General features: G+C 46.4%; 1 protein-coding gene across 2 annotated transcripts in view; it reads right to left on the bottom strand.

Annotated features, from left to right (window-relative positions):
• The window catches only part of LOC118942821 (protein Wnt-5b), a 239446-nt gene that overhangs the window by 49280 nt on the left and 175548 nt on the right, over positions 1-14618 (bottom strand). For both annotated transcript variants that reach the window (XM_036956545.1, XM_036956544.1), the window contains 3 exons: positions 6074-6243; positions 5186-5433; positions 1074-1366 (listed from right to left, as the gene is read on the bottom strand). In XM_036956545.1, the coding sequence (XP_036812440.1) occupies positions 1074-1366; positions 5186-5433; positions 6074-6204 (672 nt within the window). In that variant the 5' untranslated portion in view covers positions 6205-6243. The remainder of the gene's footprint in view (positions 1-1073; positions 1367-5185; positions 5434-6073; positions 6244-14618) is intronic.

Raw genomic sequence — 14618 nt, 5'->3', positions numbered from 1 at the left:
AGAATGGTCCTGTATTTGGCTCCATCCATCTTACCATCAATTTTAACTATCTTCCCTGTCCCTGCTGAAGAAAAGCAGGCCCAAACCATGATGCTGCCACCACCATGTTTGACAGTGGGGATGGTGTGTTGCTTTTACGCCAAACATAACGTTTTGCATTGTTGCCAAAAAGTTCAATTTTGGTTTCATCTGACCAGAGCACCTTCTTCCACATGTTTGGTGTGTCTCCCAGGTGGCTTGTGGCAAACTTTAAACGACACTTTTTATGGATGTCTTTAAGAAATGGCTTTCTTCTTGCCACTCTTCCATAAAGGCCAGATTTGTGCAATATATGACTGATTGTTGTCCTATGGACAGAGTCTCCCACCTCAGCTGTAGATCTCTGCAGTTCATCCAGAGTGATCATGGGCCTCTTGGCTGCATCTTTGATCAGTCTTCTCCTTGTATGAGCTGAAAGTTTAGAGGGACGGCCAGGTCTTGGTAGATTTGCAGTGGTCTGATACTCCTTCCATTTCAATATTATCGCTTGCACAGTGCTCCTTGGGCTGTTTAAAGCATCTCGGTATCTCGGACCTGCCTGGTGTGTTCCTTGTTCTTCATGATGCTCTCTGCGCTTTTAACGGACCTCTGAGACTATCACAGTGCAGGTGCATTTATACGGAGACTTGATTACACACAGGTGGATTGTATTTATCATCATTAGTCATTTAGGTCAACATTGGATCATTCAGAGATCCTCACTGCACTTCTGGAGAGAGTTTGCTGCACTGAAAGTAAAGGGGCTGAATAATTTTGCACGCCCAATTTTTCAGTTTTTGATTTGTTAAAAAAGTTTGAAATATCCAATAAATGTCGTTCCACTTCATGATTGTGTCCCACTTGTTGTTGATTCTTCACAAAAATACAGTTTTATATCTTTATGTTTGAAGCCTGAAATGTGGCAAAAGGTCGCAAAGTTCAAGGGGGCCGAATACTTTCGCAAGGCACTGTATATGTGTGTGTGTGTGTGTGTGTGTGTGTGTGTGTGTGTGTGTGTGTGTGTGTGTGTGTGTGTTTGCATCCCAGTTCCTCACCTGTCTCCCTGCTTCGTTGTTCTGTAGGTTCATCAATGTTCTAGTGTGTTCTATGGAGCCTCGAGGGTAGTTCTTTTCTCTCTCCCGCGCGTCCACAAACTCCCGGGCGAAACGGTAGCCATAGTTGACGTTGTCGCCACAGCCACCCCACAGCCAATCGCGCGGTAGGTCACGGGGTCGAGCGGCGCGGCTGCATCCACAGGTGGAGAGTTCTCCTTCCCGACACGCCCTGCTCACCGCGTTCACCACGCCTGCTGCACTGATGGCATAGGTGAAGGCTGTCTCCCTGCTGCCTGTCGGATGGACACACACACAAACACACACACAAACACACACACAGAGAAAAACACACACAAGGCGGTTAGCATACAATGGTAGAAGGTCCAAGATGTTCTTCAACTTTCTTTTTCCCAAGTACACACACACACTTCCACACACTCACTCACTCACTCACTCACTCACTCACTCACTCACTCACTCACTCACTCACTCACTCACTCACTCACACACACACACACACACACACACACACACACACACACACACACACACACACACTTGGGTTTGGTTAGCTAGCGCTTTAAGCTGGCCAGTTAACCATGGTCTCTGTTATTGATGTGTGACTACAGGGGACAATAGACAATGGGGCCTGGCGTCAGGAGATGAAGGAGCTGGGGGCCCTGGCTGGCCTGGCTAAAGGAGCACATAGAGGGATGGAGAGAGAGAAAGATGACTGAGAGAGAGAGAGAGAGAGAGAGAGAGAGAGAGAGAGAGAGAGAGAGAGAGAGAGAGAGAGAGAGAGAGAGAGAGAGAGAGAGAGAGAGAGAGAGAGAGAGAGAGAGAGAGAGAGAGAGAGAGAGAGAGAGAGAGAGAGAGAGAGAGAGAGAGAGAGAGAGAGAGAGAGCGAGAGAGAGAGAGGGGGGGGGGGGAGAAACAACAAGGAGGCAGGCTGTTTTAATTAGCTAGTGAATGTCTTCCGCTACCAGATACTAGATAAACACACAACCACTCTGAATGTATTATAGACCTTTGACAGATAATTTGTGACATGGGAAGAGTGGACTCTACAAGATCTTATAAACTTACAACGGAGAGAAAAAAGCACTTCTCTTGTGGACAGATTCTAGATGTGAGAGACAGAGAGTAGCCGAACAACGACATGAGCTGCGAGGGTTGACTGCAGCCACAAAGGTGAGAGGTTTATATTATTGCTCTCTCTCTCTTCTCTCTCTCGCTCTGTATCTCCCTTCTCTCTCTCTCGCTTCTCTCTCTCTCTCTCTCTCTCTCTCTCTCTCTCTCTCAATTCAATTCAAGGGGCTTTATTGGCATGGGAAACATGTGTTAACATTACCAAAGCAAGTGAAGTAGATAATATACAAAAGTGAAATAAACAATAAAAATGAACAGTAAACATTACACTCACAGAAGTTCCAAAAGAATAAAGACATTACAAATGTCATATTATATATATATATACAGTGTTGTAACAATGTACAAATGGTTAAAGTACAAAAGGGAAAATAAATATGCATAAATATGGGTTGTATTTACAATGGTGTTTGTTCTTCACTGGTTGTACTTTTCTTGTGGCAACAGGTCACAAATCTTGCTGCTGTGATGTCACACTGTGGTATTTCACCCAGTAGATATGGGAGTTTATCAAAATCGCGATTGTTTTCAAATTCTTTGTGGATCTGTGTAATCTGAGGGAAATATGTGTCTCTAATATGGTCATACATTTGTCAGGAGGTTAGGAAGTGCAGCTCAGTTTCCACCTCATTTTGTGGGCAGTGAGCACATAGCCTGTCTCCTCTTGAGAGCCATGTCTACCTCCGGTGGCCTTTCTTAATAGCAAGGCTATACTCACTGAGTCTGTACAAGCTTTCCTTAAGTTTGGGTCAGTCACAGTGGTCAGGTATTCCGCCGCTGTGTACTCTCTGTTTAGGGCCAAATAGCATTCTAGTTTGCTCTGTTTTTTTGTTAATTCTTTCCAATGTGTCAAGTAATTATCTTTTTATTTTCTCATGATTTGGTTGGGTCTAATTGTGTTGCTGTCCTTGGGCTCTGTGGGGTCTGTTTCTGTGGGGTCTCTCTCTCTCTCTCTCTCTCTCTCTCTCTGTCTGTCTCTCACACTCTCTCTGTCTGTCTCTCACACTCTCTCTCTCTCTCTCTGTCTCTCTCAATTCAAATCAAAGGGCTTATTGGCATGGGGAAAATCTCTCTCTCTCCCCCCATCTGCTGTGCAGGTGTTACCAATGATGTATATAAACCCTGGATTGTCGATGCTATGTATTGGCCATTGAGAGGCTTTGAAGCCACCTGTCGGCCATATTGCCACTCCCCAGTAGGATCAGTCCTCCATAGGAACAAATGGAATTCTGCAGTATTTTAATTAAACATTTTAAGGACAAAATAACATGTATTTAAGTAACATTAGTATCCCTATATATAAAATAGTTCTGTATGTCCTGTTTTGTAATATTTATTTTGTACCCAGAACTCTGGGTCTTGTTGTTCCTGTCTGCTCTTTTATGTTTAGATAAGAATTGTATACCTGTCTTGTATACCTACCTATACACCATTCTTGTGTGTGTTCAATAAAAAATATTTGAAACATAAAATATATAATTATATATATATATATATTTGTATTTTTATTTTATTATATGTTTAGCTCACATAATATAATTTACAAGTATGCTTTATTGTGTCTGTAAAAGAATAGATGTGGAAAAAAACGAATGTATACATTAATAAATTAATTTCTATAGATTCCAAAATAAAAAAAAAATGACAACTGGGGGAGTTCCAAGATGGAGGCACAGCGGCTTCAACACAACGCCCCCTACTTGACATCTATTGTATATATAAATCATTGGGTGTTACCTGACAGGTTTTCCATTGGATGGACATACCATCTGGAATGCAGATCTCAAGGTTTCACATACTTCAGCATCGTAGCCTTGGTGGGCCTAGGACTCTCTATACAAGCAAATAAACGTAACCTTGGCAGCTGGCACTCTCTCTCCAAATGAGAGAATGAAAAATGAAAAATATATTCTGTTCACGTTTTATGATTTGGAAATGCTTAAATAATTCGTGAGTTTGATATTTAAAAATATATATATGTAGTCATAGCTTATAATGACATATCTTTGGAAGTAATTCGCCTGTGAATGCCACTTTGGCCAACCAAGAAAGAGGGCATCAGTTTACAATGCCAATGTCTGTCAGTAAGATAAACATATATATATTTTTATTCCATGTAAACCGCAACTCCGCATTTAAGACTGGCTATCCTGATTCCTGGCACTGTTATAACAGAAACGTCACGTGTCAAAAAGTTGTAATTATGAGTTCTCTTAAAAACAGAATGTGTAGGTTACACGTGAGCCAGGCGACAGGAGCCGGAGCGCGCGATAAAGACGAGGACTTTTATTGGCCCATAGAACCGATACTTCAAATAGCAGCCCGGATCTGCCGAGTCCGTGTCACCCCTTGATTGCATTTCAAAAGGAGGCCGTGGACAATAGCAGGCTAACACCTCAATAAAACTCTCGCGATTGACTGCAAACAACTCCTTTGCTGTTTTGGGAACGGCGAGGGAGAGGGAGGGGATCGGTCCGCCGGCCTGACTGGCCGTCGGAGGGGGATACTGCTGCATCAGAGGGAGAATAGAGAAGCTGTGGGCTACTGGACACCGCCATCTCTAGCCTACACCTCCTCTAACTACAGAACGGAACTAACACTCAATTGTCGAGAGAAATCTGACTGACAATTAAGCGCAACGATTTTTTATTTTGGAAACATTAAGTTTGTTATAAGGTTCCACTATCGAATAGTTGAACTGATACAAAAGCACGTTCAAGAATACAGGTACAGTTATCCGCGTTGCCTCTAAAGTGCACTAATTCTACGTTTACAATGGGAATTCAAAATGTAAACATAAACATGTGTCATCACCTACCGCCGCATCCGCCTATCACTCATTAGCTCTGGTCCAGCGCATTCGTGCGCGTTCCTTATTAACTAACCGTTAGTGAAATAAACCGTCACTAACGCCCTGAACCAGACCTAGCCTATATCCCAATCCCACCATGTGACTGGCTCACCTATCTGCATGACGCGTCCGAACACGGATGCATTATCCACGGTGCTACAGTTCCACCGCCGCTGTCTGAACTGGTATTGACATTCATTGATGCCCGTCTTGGCCCCCTCGCCAATGTAGACCATATGGTCCTGGTAGAGCTGGCACAGCTTCCTCTGCCCCTGGGAGAGTCCCGTCAGCTGGCTGCACAGAGGCTGGGCCCCGATGATGTACATCTCCGGTCTCTGGATAGGGTTCATCGCTAACGACCTGCATGCACGGATGGGAAATAGGCGGTGGGTAGTTATATACGGTGTTGAGAAAATAAACGTGTATTATAGTGTGTGGATGAGGCATTTGAGCCTATATGGCTTCAGTCAAAGATTCGCCGTTTCAATATGTCATATAAATCGGTACAATTGGCAATAATGGAAAATATGCATGAATTAAATCCCCAAATAATAAATATAAAGGAACACATATAGTCTATTCTACTGTGGAAATAAAGACAGGTAAATATCGCATCGGTAATGAAATAATGATGTGCTGTAGCGATGTCAAATGATGAGGAATATGATCGGAATGTTCTCCATCAGAGTGGAACGTTTGGCAGCTCTCCGCACAAGGTCAAGATGCGGTGTTCCACTCTGCGGAGTTCTCCTGTTTCCCCCCATTCCACAAACAGCTTGGCCATTTGTGCGTAGCATGGGTAAATATTGTGACAAAGTCACCACATTTGTTCTTCCACTGGTCTCCTCCACAACACAAAACAACACACGGACGCTCTCTCAAACCCCAATCACAAAACCCACCATCTGTAAATTAATGGATCAACTGCGCATGAACTAAAGTACGCAGCGATATAGAAACTGTACAGAGTTAATTTGACATAAGAAAAAGTTCAACTTACAACCAGGAGTTGGCGTCCACCAGTAATTGCGAGCTGCATGCGATGAGAGCGACCGCCAGCAGTAAGTGTTTCTGGGCGCTGCTGCACGGTCTCCGGCTGGTCCTGGTCTCCATGACCCCTTGCGCCACCATCACCACCAACAAACACCAAAACGTGGAAGAAGTGCCCCTCTGTGAAAAAGACGGATCAAAAAACAACCTCTGTAATCCGCTGCGGGGGGGTTCTGGGTTCACAGAGATGACGATGCCGAGACAACCAAGAGTCAATATCCGATTCCGTGGAGATAAGGTGTCCTGCGCATTGTCCCCATGACTTTATTGACTTGTAGCTTTGTCTAAACTCTGTTCGGAACGCCTAATCCGAATTCCCAGTCGTGCGTAAAATGTGTACAAGGAAGAAAACCTGATTTTACGCATTAGGATCTATAGGCTAAGATGCGTTTAGTAAGGAGATATCAGATGTGCGTTCTGATGAAGACTAAAGTTAAATTAAAAAACACAGTCCATGAAAAGTTTAGATGACGTTGGTTAATGTTGTTGATCCGATAAGATGCATGTCTCATACTGGTATTTCCCAGAAGATTAAAAATACACGGCTATTTATGAAAACATTTCAACAAGTGTTCATTCCTTCCCTCGATCTGATCTACTTTGTAAGTTTACATTCTAAACACTGACTGCCTCTCCTCATCCCACCCCTCTCATCCCCTCTTCTCCTCATCCCACCCCTCACTCCCCCTCCCCCTCTTCTCCCCCTTGTTTTACGGGCAAGGGGAGGGACGGACGCCCGCGGGGAACACGGTTCATGTCAAATCAAATTGTATTTGTCACATGCGCCGAATACAACATGTGTTTACCGTGAAATGCTGAATACAACATGTGTTTACCGTGAAACGCTGAATACAACATGTGTTTACCGTGAAATGCTGAATACAACATGTGTTTACTGTGAAATGCTGAATACAGCATGTGTTTACTGTGAAATGCTGAATACAACATGTGTTTACCGTGAAATGCTGAATACAACATGTGTTTACTGTGAAATGCTGAATACAACATGTGTTTACTGTGAAATGCTGAATACAACATGTGTTTACCGTGAAACGCTGAATACAACATGTGTTTACTGTGAAATGCTGAATACAACATGTGTTTACTGTGAAATGCTGTATACAACATGTGTTTACCGTGAAATGCTGAATACAACATGTGTTTACCGTGAAACGCTGAATACAACATGTGTTTACCGTGAAATGCTGAATACAACATGTGTTTACCGTGAAATGCTGAATACAACATGTGTTTACCGTGAAACGCTGAATACAACATGTGTTTACCGTGAAATGCCGAATACAACATGTGTTTACCGTGAAACGCTTACTTACAAGCCCTTGACCAAGAAAATAGTGTTTAAGAAAACATTTACGAAACAAACTAAAGTAATAAAAAAACAACAGAATAAAGTAACAATAACGAGGCTATATACAGTACAGGGGTACGGAGGCTATATACAGTACAGGGGTACGGAGGCTATATACAGTACAGGGGTACGGAGGCTATATACAGTACAGGGGTACGGAGGCTATATACAGTACAGGGGTACGGAGGCTATATACAGTACAGGGGTACGGAGGCTATATACAGTACAGGGGTACGGAGGCTATATACAGTACAGGGGTACGGAGGCTATATACAGTACAGGGGTACGGAGGCTATATACAGTACAGGGGTACGGAGGCTATATACAGTACAGGGGTACGGAGGCTATATACAGTACAGGGGTACGGAGGCTATATACAGTACAGGGGTACGGAGGCTATATACAGTACAGGGGTACGGAGGCTTTATACAGTACAGGGGTACGGAGGCTATATACAGTACAGGGGTACGGAGGCTATATACAGTACAGGGGTACGGAGGCTATATACAGTACAGGGGTACGGAGGCTATATACAGTACAGGGGTACGGAGGCTATATACAGTACAGGGGTACGGAGGCTATATACAGTACAGGGGTACGGAGGCTATATACAGTACAGGGGTACGGAGGCTATATACAGTACAGGGGTACGGAGGCTATATACAGTACAGGGGTACGGAGGCTATATACAGTACAGGGGTACGGAGGCTATATACAGTACAGGGGTACGGAGGCTATATACAGTACAGGGGTACGGAGGCTATATACAGTACAGGGGTACGGAGGCTATATACAGTACAGGGGTACGGAGGCTATATACAGTACAGGGGTACGGAGGCTATATACAGTACAGGGGTACGGAGGCTATATACAGTACAGGGGTACGGAGGCTATATACAGTACAGGGGTACGGAGGCTATATACAGTACAGGGGTACGGAGGCTATATACAGTACAGGGGTACGGAGGCTATATACAGTACAGGGGTACGGAGGCTATATACAGTACAGGGGTACGGAGGCTATATACAGTACAGGGGTACGGAGGCTTTATACAGTACAGGGGTACGGAGGCTTTATACAGTACAGGGGTACGGAGGCTATATACAGTACAGGGGTACGGAGGCTATATACAGTACAGGGGTACGGAGGCTATATACAGTACAGGGGTACGGAGGCTATATACAGTACAGGGGTACGGAGGCTATATACAGTACAGGGGTACGGAGGCTATATACAGTACAGGGGTACGGAGGCTATATACAGTACAGGGGTACGGAGGCTATATACAGTACAGGGGTACGGAGGCTATATACAGTACAGGGGTACGGAGGCTATATACAGTACAGGGGTACGGAGGCTATATACAGTACAGGGGTACGGAGGCTATATACAGTACAGGGGTACGGAGGCTATATACAGTACAGGGGTACGGAGGCTATATACAGTACAGGGGTACGGAGGCTATATACAGTACAGGGGTACGGAGGCTATATACAGTACAGGGGTACGGAGGCTATATACAGTACAGGGGTACGGAGGCTATATACAGTACAGGGGTACGGAGGCTATATACAGTACAGGGGTACGGAGGCTATATACAGTACAGGGGTACGGAGGCTATATACAGTACAGGGGTACGGAGGCTATATACAGTACAGGGGTACGGAGGCTATATACAGTACAGGGGTACGGAGGCTATATACAGTACAGGGGTACGGAGGCTATATACAGTACAGGGGTACGGAGGCTATATACAGTACAGGGGTACGGAGGCTATATACAGTACAGGGGTACGGAGGCTATATACAGTACAGGGGTACGGAGGCTATATACAGTACAGGGGTACGGAGGCTATATACAGTACAGGGGTACGGAGGCTATATACAGTACAGGGGTACGGAGGCTATATACAGTACAGGGGTACGGAGGCTATATACAGTACAGGGGTACGGAGGCTATATACAGTACAGGGGTACGGAGGCTATATACAGTACAGGGGTACGGAGGCTATATACAGTACAGGGGTACGGAGGCTATATACAGTACAGGGGTACGGAGGCTATATACAGTACAGGGGTACGGAGGCTATATACAGTACAGGGGTACGGAGGCTATATACAGTACAGGGGTACGGAGGCTATATACAGTACAGGGGTACGGAGGCTATATACAGTACAGGGGTACGGAGGCTATATACAGTACAGGGGTACGGAGGCTATATACAGTACAGGGGTACGGAGGCTATATACAGTACAGGGGTACGGAGGCTATATACAGTACAGGGGTACGGAGGCTATATACAGTACAGGGGTACGGAGGCTATATACAGTACAGGGGTACGGAGGCTATATACAGTACAGGGGTACGGAGGCTATATACAGTACAGGGGTACGGAGGCTATATACAGTACAGGGGTACGGAGGCTATATACAGTACAGGGGTACGGAGGCTATATACAGTACAGGGGTACGGAGGCTATATACAGTACAGGGGTACGGAGGCTATATACAGTACAGGGGTACGGAGGCTATATACAGTACAGGGGTACGGAGGCTATATACAGTACAGGGGTACGGAGGCTATATACAGTACAGGGGTACGGAGGCTATATACAGTACAGGGGTACGGAGGCTATATACAGTACAGGGGTACGGAGGCTATATACAGTACAGGGGTACGGAGGCTATATACAGTACAGGGGTACGGAGGCTATATACAGTACAGGGGTACGGAGGCTATATACAGTACAGGGGTACGGAGGCTATATACAGTACAGGGGTACGGAGGCTATATACAGTACAGGGGTACGGAGGCTATATACAGTACAGGGGTACGGAGGCTATATACAGTACAGGGGTACGGAGGCTATATACAGTACAGGGGTACGGAGGCTATATACAGTACAGGGGTACGGAGGCTATATACAGTACAGGGGTACGGAGGCTATATACAGTACAGGGGTACGGAGGCTATATACAGTACAGGGGTACGGAGGCTATATACAGTACAGGGGTACGGAGGCTATATACAGTACAGGGGTACGGAGGCTATATACAGTACAGGGGTACGGAGGCTATATACAGTACAGGGGTACGGAGGCTATATACAGTACAGGGGTACGGAGGCTATATACAGTACAGGGGTACGGAGGCTATATACAGTACAGGGGTACGGAGGCTATATACAGTACAGGGGTACGGAGGCTATATACAGTACAGGGGTACGGAGGCTATATACAGTACAGGGGTACGGAGGCTATATACAGTACAGGGGTACGGAGGCTATATACAGTACAGGGGTACGGAGGCTATATACAGTACAGGGGTACGGAGGCTATATACAGTACAGGGGTACGGAGGCTATATACAGTACAGGGGTACGGAGGCTATATACAGTACAGGGGTACGGAGGCTATATACAGTACAGGGGTACGGAGGCTATATACAGTACAGGGGTACGGAGGCTATATACAGTACAGGGGTACGGAGGCTATATACAGTACAGGGGTACGGAGGCTATATACAGTACAGGGGTACGGAGGCTATATACAGTACAGGGGTACGGAGGCTATATACAGTACAGGGGTACGGAGGCTATATACAGTACAGGGGTACGGAGGCTATATACAGTACAGGGGTACGGAGGCTATATACAGTACAGGGGTACGGAGGCTATATACAGTACAGGGGTACGGAGGCTATATACAGTACAGGGGTACGGAGGCTATATACAGTACAGGGGTACGGAGGCTATATACAGTACAGGGGTACGGAGGCTATATACAGTACAGGGGTACGGAGGCTATATACAGTACAGGGGTACGGAGGCTATATACAGTACAGGGGTACGGAGGCTATATACAGTACAGGGGTACGGAGGCTATATACAGTACAGGGGTACGGAGGCTATATACAGTACAGGGGTACGGAGGCTATATACAGTACAGGGGTACGGAGGCTATATACAGTACAGGGGTACGGAGGCTATATACAGTACAGGGGTACGGAGGCTATATACAGTACAGGGGTACGGAGGCTATATACAGTACAGGGGTACGGAGGCTATATACAGTACAGGGGTACGGAGGCTATATACAGTACAGGGGTACGGAGGCTATATACAGTACAGGGGTACGGAGGCTATATACAGTACAGGGGTACGGAGGCTATATACAGTACAGGGGTACGGAGGCTATATACAGTACAGGGGTACGGAGGCTATATACAGTACAGGGGTACGGAGGCTATATACAGTACAGGGGTACGGAGGCTATATACAGTACAGGGGTACGGAGGCTATATACAGTACAGGGGTACGGAGGCTATATACAGTACAGGGGTACGGAGGCTATATACAGTACAGGGGTACGGAGGCTATATACAGTACAGGGGTACGGAGGCTATATACAGTACAGGGGTACGGAGGCTATATACAGTACAGGGGTACGGAGGCTATATACAGTACAGGGGTACGGAGGCTATATACAGTACAGGGGTACGGAGGCTATATACAGTACAGGGGTACGGAGGCTATATACAGTACAGGGGTACGGAGGCTATATACAGTACAGGGGTACGGAGGCTATATACAGTACAGGGGTACGGAGGCTATATACAGTACAGGGGTACGGAGGCTATATACAGTACAGGGGTACGGAGGCTATATACAGTACAGGGGTACGGAGGCTATATACAGTACAGGGGTACGGAGGCTATATACAGTACAGGGGTACGGAGGCTATATACAGTACAGGGGTACGGAGGCTATATACAGTACAGGGGTACGGAGGCTATATACAGTACAGGGGTACGGAGGCTATATACAGTACAGGGGTACGGAGGCTATATACAGTACAGGGGTACGGAGGCTATATACAGTACAGGGGTACGGAGGCTATATACAGTACAGGGGTACGGAGGCTATATACAGTACAGGGGTACGGAGGCTATATACAGTACAGGGGTACGGAGGCTATATACAGTACAGGGGTACGGAGGCTATATACAGTACAGGGGTACGGAGGCTATATACAGTACAGGGGTACGGAGGCTATATACAGTACAGGGGTACGGAGGCTATATACAGTACAGGGGTACGGAGGCTATATACAGTACAGGGGTACGGAGGCTATATACAGTACAGGGGTACGGAGGCTATATACAGTACAGGGGTACGGAGGCTATATACAGTACAGGGGTACGGAGGCTATATACAGTACAGGGGTACGGAGGCTATATACAGTACAGGGGTACGGAGGCTATATACAGTACAGGGGTACGGAGGCTATATACAGTACAGGGGTACGGAGGCTATATACAGTACAGGGGTACGGAGGCTATATACAGTACAGGGGTACGGAGGCTATATACAGTACAGGGGTACGGAGGCTATATACAGTACAGGGGTACGGAGGCTATATACAGTACAGGGGTACGGAGGCTATATACAGTACAGGGGTACGGAGGCTATATACAGTACAGGGGTACGGAGGCTATATACAGTACAGGGGTACGGAGGCTATATACAGTACAGGGGTACGGAGGCTATATACAGTACAGGGGTACGGAGGCTATATACAGTACAGGGGTACGGAGGCTATATACAGTACAGGGGTACGGAGGCTATATACAGTACAGGGGTACGGAGGCTATATACAGTACAGGGGTACGGAGGCTATATACAGTACAGGGGTACGGAGGCTATATACAGTACAGGGGTACGGAGGCTATATACAGTACAGGGGTACGGAGGCTATATACAGTACAGGGGTACGGAGGCTATATACAGTACAGGGGTACGGAGGCTATATACAGTACAGGGGTACGGAGGCTATATACAGTACAGGGGTACGGAGGCTATATACAGTACAGGGGTACGGAGGCTATATACAGTACAGGGGTACGGAGGCTATATACAGTACAGGGGTACGGAGGCTATATACAGTACAGGGGTACGGAGGCTATATACAGTACAGGGGTACGGAGGCTATATACAGTACAGGGGTACGGAGGCTATATACAGTACAGGGGTACGGAGGCTATATACAGTACAGGGGTACGGAGGCTATATACAGTACAGGGGTACGGAGGCTATATACAGTACAGGGGTACGGAGGCTATATACAGTACAGGGGTACGGAGGCTATATACAGTACAGGGGTACGGAGGCTATATACAGTACAGGGGTACGGAGGCTATATACAGTACAGGGGTACGGAGGCTATATACAGTACAGGGGTACGGAGGCTATATACAGTACAGGGGTACGGAGGCTATATACAGTACAGGGGTACGGAGGCTATATACAGTACAGGGGTACGGAGGCTATATACAGTACAGGGGTACGGAGGCTATATACAGTACAGGGGTACGGAGGCTATATACAGTACAGGGGTACGGAGGCTATATACAGTACAGGGGTACGGAGGCTATATACAGTACAGGGGTACGGAGGCTATATACAGTACAGGGGTACGGAGGCTATATACAGTACAGGGGTACGGAGGCTATATACAGTACAGGGGTACGGAGGCTATATACAGTACAGGGGTACGGAGGCTATATACAGTACAGGGGTACGGAGGCTATATACAGTACAGGGGTACGGAGGCTATATACAGTACAGGGGTACGGAGGCTATATACAGTACAGGGGTACGGAGGCTATATACAGTACAGGGGTACGGAGGCTATATACAGTACAGGGGTACGGAGGCTATATACAGTACAGGGGTACGGAGGCTATATACAGTACAGGGGTACGGAGGCTATATACAGTACAGGGGTACGGAGGCTATATACAGTACAGGGGTACGGAGGCTATATACAGTACAGGGGTACGGAGGCTATATACAGTACAGGGGTACGGAGGCTATATACAGTACAGGGGTACGGAGGCTATATACAGTACAGGGGTACGGAGGCTATATACAGTACAGGGGTACGGAGGCTATATACAGTACAGGGGTACGGAGGCTATATACAGTACAGGGGTACGGAGGCTATATACAGTACAGGGGTACGGAGGCTATATACAGTACAGGGGTACGGAGGCTATATACAGTACAGGGGTACGGAGGCTATATACAGTACAGGGGTACGGAGGCTATATACAGTACAGGGGTACG

The sequence above is a fragment of the Oncorhynchus mykiss genome, chromosome 21, assembly GCF_013265735.2.
Source record: "Oncorhynchus mykiss isolate Arlee chromosome 21, USDA_OmykA_1.1, whole genome shotgun sequence".
NCBI classification, from domain to species: domain Eukaryota; kingdom Metazoa; phylum Chordata; class Actinopteri; order Salmoniformes; family Salmonidae; genus Oncorhynchus; species Oncorhynchus mykiss.
Note: the sequence above shows the minus strand (reverse complement) of the source record. Positions and strands in the feature narration are given on the sequence as shown.